At 54.4% G+C, this 6,156-nt stretch overlaps 1 protein-coding gene across 1 annotated transcript; it reads left to right on the forward strand.

The window, feature by feature from the left end:
- The first annotated feature begins 785 nt into the window (after positions 1 to 785).
- On the forward strand, positions 786 to 5,599 carry ERCC6L (ERCC excision repair 6 like, spindle assembly checkpoint helicase). Its single transcript, XM_064517993.1, has 2 exons — positions 786 to 921; positions 1,472 to 5,599. The coding sequence occupies exons 1-2, from the start codon at positions 875 to 877 to the stop codon at positions 5,292 to 5,294; spliced, it is 3,870 nt and encodes a 1,289-aa protein (XP_064374063.1). The 5' UTR covers positions 786 to 874; the 3' UTR covers positions 5,295 to 5,599.
- Positions 5,600 to 6,156: the final 557 nt, after the last annotated feature.

Raw genomic sequence — 6,156 nt, forward strand, 5'->3', positions numbered from 1 at the left:
CAGCCCCAACCCCAGTCCCAGTCCCAGTCCCTGTCCCAGCCCCAGCCCCAGTCCCAGTCCCAGTCCCAGTCCCAGTCCCTGTCCCAGCCCCAACCCCAGTCCCTGTCCCAGTCCCTGTCCCAGCCCCAGCCCCAGTCCCAGTCCCAGTCCCAGTCCCTGTCCCAGCCCCAGCCCCAGTCCCAGTCCCTGTCCCAGTCCCTGTCCCTGTCCCAGCCCCAACCCCAGTCCCTGTCCCAGTCCCTGTTTCAGTCTCAGTCCCTGTCCCTGTCCCAGCCCCAGCCCCTCTCCCAGTCCCTGTCCCAGTCCCTGTCCCAGCCCCAGTCCCAGTCCCAGTCCCTGTCCTAGTCCCTGTCCCTGTCCCAGACCCAACCCCAGTCCCTGTCCCAGTCCCTGTTCCAGTCTCAGTCCCTGTCCCTGTCCCAGCCCCAGCCCCTCTCCCAGTCCCAGCCCCAGCCCCTCTCCCAGTCCCAGCCCCAGTCCCTCTCCCAGTCCCTGTCCCAGCCCCAGCCCCAGTCCCAGTCCCTGTCCCAGTCCCTGTCCCTGTCCCAGTCCCTGTCCCTGTCCCAGTCCCTGTCCCAGTCCCTCTCCCAGTCTCAGCCCCAGTCCCTGTCCCAGTCTCAGTCCCAGTCCCAGTCCCTCTCCCATTCTCAGCCCCAGTCCCTGTCCCAGTCCCAGTCCCTCTCCCAGTCCCAGTCCTAGTCCCTGTCCCTGTCCCTGTCCCAGGCCCCGCCCCCGGACCTACGTGGTGGCGGCGGGGCTCGGCAGCCGCAGCCCCGCCCCCAGGCGCTGATTGGCGCACGGCCCTCTATTTGCATGCGTAGAGGCGAGCGCGGGCTTTCAAGCGCAGCAGCGGCAGCGGCGGGGCGCGCGCGCCATGGCGGACGCGGGGCTGGACCCGGCCTTGGCGGAGCGGTACCGCGGGTGAGGGCGGGGGCGGCGGGGCCGGGCCCCCTGGGGGGGGCGGCGGAGAGGCGGGGCGGGAGCCGGCTCCTGCGGGGCCGGGCCCGGGGGTGGCGGCAGCGGAGAGGCAGGGGCAGGGGCCGGGGCCGGGCCCGGGGGTGGCGGCGGCGGAGGGGCAGGGGCGGGGCCCGGGCCCAGGGCCGGGGGCGGCGGAGGGGCAGGGCCCGGGCCCGGGGGCGGCGGTGGAGGAGGAGGAGGAGGGGCGGGGGCCGGGCTGGGCCCGGGGGCGGCGGAGGGGCAGGGGCGGGGCCCGGGCCCAGGGCCGGGGGCGGCGGAGGGGCAGGGCCCGGGCCCGGGGGCGGCGGTGGTGGAGGAGGAGGAGGAGGAGGGGCGGGGGCCGGGCGGGGCCCGGGGGCGGTGGAGGGGCGGGGGCTGGGCTGGGTCGGGCCGGGCCGGGCCTGGGGGCGGCGGTGGGGGAGGGGAGGGGCGGGGGCCGGGGCCGGGCCGGGCCCCGCGGGAGCAGCGGCGGGTGCCGCGGTGCTCACGGTGCGGTGCCCCTGCCGCCCCGCAGGCTGGTGAGCGAGGCGAAGGCGGCGGCGGGCGGGGGGGACCTGGAGGAGGCGCTGCGCCTGTTCCGGCTGGCGGCCGCGATCCGCCCCAGCGAGAAGCTGAGCGGCCGCATGCGGCGGGTGGAGGCGGCGCTGGCCGAGGCGGCGGCGGCCGAGGCGGAGGAGGAGGAAGGCTTCGTGGACGTGTGCGGCAGCGGCCTGCTGCTCTACGGGGAGATGCACGGGAAGCTCTTCCAGCACCAGCGGGAAGGCGTCGCCTTCCTGTACCGCCTGCACCGGGAGGGCAGGCCCGGCGGCATCCTGGCTGATGACATGGGCCTGGGCAAGACCATCCAGATCATCGCCTTCCTCTCGGGCATGTTTGATGCCGACCTTGTCCGGCACGTGCTGCTCATCATGCCCACCACGCTGGTCAGCAGCTGGCTGGCAGAGTTTGCTCGCTGGACCCCGGGCCTGCGCGTCAAGGAGTTCCACGGCACCAGGAAGATGGAGCGCACCAGGAACCTGGAGAGGGTCCAGAGAAGGAGTGGCATCGTTGTCACGAGCTACCAGATGCTCATTAACAACTGGAAGCAGCTTGCCAGCAGCCGTGAAGAGGAGTTTGTCTGGGACTACATCATTCTCGATGAAGCGCATAAAATCAAGTGCCCGTCAAACAAAACGACAAAGTGTGTGTATGCCATCCCTGCAAAGCATCGCCTCCTCCTCACGGGCACCCCTGTGCAAAACAACCTGCGCGAAATGTGGTCCTTGTTTGACTTTGCATGCCAGGGTTCTCTCCTAGGAACAGCCAAAACATTTAAAATGGAATATGAGAATCCTATTACGAGGGCAAGGGAGAAGGATGCAACTATAGGAGAAAAAGCGCTGGGACTTAAGATATCTGAGAATCTAATGACCATTATAAAGCCATATTTCCTCAGAAGGACTAAAGAAGATATAAAAGAAAATTGTAATGCTGACAAACCGGATGCTCCTCTTCCTGAGGATCCAAGTGAGAACAGCGCTCCTGTTATGCCATCTCTTACTAGGAAAAATGACTTTGTTGTGTGGGTGTATTTAGCACCAATACAAGAGGAGATCTACAGGAACTTTCTCTCTCTGGATCATCTGAAAGAAGTGCTGATGACAACCCGATCACCTTTGGCGGAGCTGACTGTCTTGAAGAAGCTGTGTGACCACCCCAGGCTTCTGTCTGCAAGAGCATGTATCCAGCTGGGCTTAGAAGGACACGAATACTCTGAGGAGGATTACAAGAGTGAAACAGGTTTCCTTCCAGGAGCTAACAAAATTGATCATCTACCTGAAGAGGCTTTGATTCAGGAGTCTGGGAAAATGCTGTTCCTTGTAGGACTTCTAGAAAGGCTGCGAGATGAGGGACACAGAACACTGGTATTCTCGCAGTCGAGGAAGATGCTAGATATCATAGAGCATGTCTTGTCTCGCAGACGATTTAAGATCCTGCGTATTGACGGAACAGTAACACACTTAACGGAACGGGAGAAGCGCATTAGTGCATTTCAGAATGACAAAGACTACTCTGTCTTCTTGCTCACCACGCAAGTTGGTGGTGTTGGTATAACCTTAACAGCTGCTAGCCGAGTGGTGATCTTCGATCCCAGCTGGAATCCAGCGACAGATGCCCAGGCTGTGGACAGAGCTTATAGGATTGGGCAAAAAGAGAATGTAGTAATTTACAGACTGATCACCTGTGGTACTGTGGAAGAGAAAATATATAGGCGACAAGTATTCAAGGATTCCTTAATAAGGCAGACTACTGGTGACAAAAAGAACCCATTTAGGTATTTTTCCAAACAGGAACTAAGGGAGCTTTTCACATTAGAAGATACTCGAACATCTGCAACTCAGATCCAGCTGCAGTCTCTGCATGCCACCCAACGAAAGACTGATGTGCAGCTGGATGAACATATTGCTTATTTGCACTCTCTGGAAATGTTTGGCATTTCTGATCATGACTTAATATATACAAGGGAAATAACTCACGAGGAGCAGGCTGAGAGTGAAGAGGCCCATCAGTATATTCAACAAAGGGTACAGAAAGCCCATGAGCTAGTTCAGTTAGAGTCTCAGCTTAGAGACCAGAGAATGGAGAGAATCAGAAATGCTTCTGAGGGGACATGGCCAGGAGCACCAGACCTGGCTTCCCAGCCAAAGAAGAAATCTCCAGGACTGAACAACATCTATCAATCTGTTTCGCCACCAGTAGTTGCTAAACTTGAAAATGATGAAGCCATAGATCTTACAGAGGATGAGGAAGTTCAGATTGTTAATGTCAGCTCTAAAATGACAAGTCTGACTATTGATGATGTAGGTGAAGAGAAATTGGCACAAGATGTGTCCAGTATGGATACTAGTGCTGAGGTAGTGAAACCCTCCAGTATACAAGAATATGAGCAAGATCTTGAATCCAGCATTATACCATTATCCCCTGGACTTCATCCACTTGACAGGGAGAGTATGAGTCTTGAACACAAACAGTATTCCCGTACTCCTGTAAATTCAAATAGCTTGACTGAGGCAGGGAATGGTCTATCTGAACAATCTCAGCACTCCTGTGATGAATCTGGTATGGCTGACTATCCTAACACTGCAGAACTGTCGGATCGGGTACCTGAACCACTTTCTGCCTTGGGGACAGATGAGAATGACATTCCTGAGCCACCTTTGGCTGCCACACTGCTGAGATTATCAAATGTTATGCCGGAAGTCCCTGCTGGGATCCAGAACTCTCATGTGCTGGAAGCCAGTTTGGAGGCTATGTCTGTGTCTTCTCTCCAGGATCAAGTGGACTTCAATCTTGTCTTGGAAGAGTCTGAAGATGGATGGCAAGATGTCTCAAATGGGGAAAGATCACTGGAGAATCCAGAAAAGGCAGAGGAGTTTCAACTACAAGCAGAAAGTGATTGTAAATCTCCAATGAAAAGTTGGGTATGTGAGAATGATAACTCTGGAAACTCCTGTCACACAGCTGAAGATGATCTGAATAACTCGCTGCAAGGGAATGAAGCATCAGAGGAAAGCAGTAGCGTCTTTGCTTTTACTAGGAAGAAGTGCATACAAAGAATCGCTTCAGACAGTGAGGATGAAAACCATTCCATTGTGATCTTGAAGGAAAACAAGTTTGATAAAAGGTCATCTCCATTGAACAGCCCTCTACATCAATTTTTGGAAGGAATCAGTGCATCCACTCCTAAATGTGACAGAAGTATAGCAAAAGCCATCTTTTCTCCCCAGGTAACTAACAGTGGGAACAGGTCTACAGCTTCCAGAAGATCTATAATCAACATGGTGGTGGACCAGGTTGAGGATATTGGAGAAATCATGGGAACCACTGATGAAGGAACCACTGATGATGAAGAAAATACTGAGGAGCAAGAAGACCTTGTAGAAGAAGAAGCTGAAGAGTGTAGTGGGGAATCTGCTGAACCTGAAGAAGAACCTGCTGGAGAAACACTTGACACAGTTGGAGAATCCTTCCATCTAGATTGCACGCAGTCTGAACAGTCTGAAGCAGATGAGACGGAGTCATCTCAGGAGGAATCCACTGGTGATGCTGAACTTCAGTCTGGTGAGCAGATAGACTACTTCACCCAGGAAAGTGTCTCCCAGAAAGACACTGGCCAGAGTTCCTCTCCTGCCTTAGATAATTATGATACCTTAATAGACTGTGGGAAGAAACTGAAGGATGAGGGAAAACTACAGGAGGCGTTGAACTGTTTTCTGCAAGCTCTTGACATAAAAAATGGAAATCCTGAAGTTATGCTTATGACCTTAAACTTGTATAGACAGCTAGCCCAGAAATGAAATATGTATGCCTTTGCAGTCTCACTTTTCTCATAAAATGTTGGTCTAAATTATATCACAGGTTTATACTAGCTTGGGACCGATAGCTGCCACAGGAATTTCTTCTTTCATGTTGTGAAACTTGCAGTCATGGCGACTGACCGAGTCCAGCATTCATGCCTCTGTAAGGAAGCAGTCTGAGGATCAAGCAGTCTGTTGTTAGGTTTTAAGTGATGAGAAAGGGGCTTCACTATGGATTCAGTTCACTAAGACAAAAACATTTCATGTTCCTGTTTGCTTAATAAAATGTTTCTTCTATGCCTCAATCCTTCTCCAAGCTTGCAGCTTTGGCTTTGTGTTTCTGCCTTTCGGGTTCTGTTACTGTGCTCTCTTGATGAGTGTTCAGGTATGGGCTCCATAGCAGCTTAATGCAGTCTGAATTTAGGCTGCTGTAGTTCTTCCCAGAGCCACTGCATCCTGGATTTAAGTTGGTCTGAGAATGCACTTTCATAGCAGCTTGTTTAGGCAGGTAACATTTTTGCATGCTGCAAAAAGTTTGCTGCTATAAATCCTCCAAGCAATGGAGGCCAGCACACCATCTGCCTCGTGCCAGGTCTAATGCTAAATGTGGCATTGCAGAAACCCTTTTGCTCAAGTCCCTGCTAGACTGTGGTTGTTGTAGATGTATTACATAGTTGTGGGAGGGGCTGCAGAATGACTGGAATAGCAATTGGGCCTTGACAGATGCAAGATGCAAGAACATCTTGAACCTTTTTGTATTGCTGGAGGAGCAAAGGACTTCAAAGGAGTCTAGAATCTGACCTTGTACCCCTCCTACCCCCTGGGGAGTACAGGTGAAGCCTGTTCTTGCCTGTTGAGGTGA

This window comes from Dromaius novaehollandiae, chromosome 11 (genome assembly GCF_036370855.1).
Source record: "Dromaius novaehollandiae isolate bDroNov1 chromosome 11, bDroNov1.hap1, whole genome shotgun sequence".
In the NCBI taxonomy this organism is placed as follows: Eukaryota; Metazoa; Chordata; class Aves; order Casuariiformes; family Dromaiidae; genus Dromaius; species Dromaius novaehollandiae.

Bases quoted from the DNA above. Each gene is read 5' to 3' on its own strand.
- ERCC6L (XM_064517993.1), top strand. From the start codon at position 875: ATGGCGGACGCGGGGCTGGACCCGGCCTTGGCGGAGCGGTACCGCGG. The intron at 922-1,471 runs GTGAGGGCGGGG...GCCGCCCCGCAG, and splicing joins TTGGCGGAGCGGTACCGCGG to GCTGGTGAGCGAGGCGAAGG.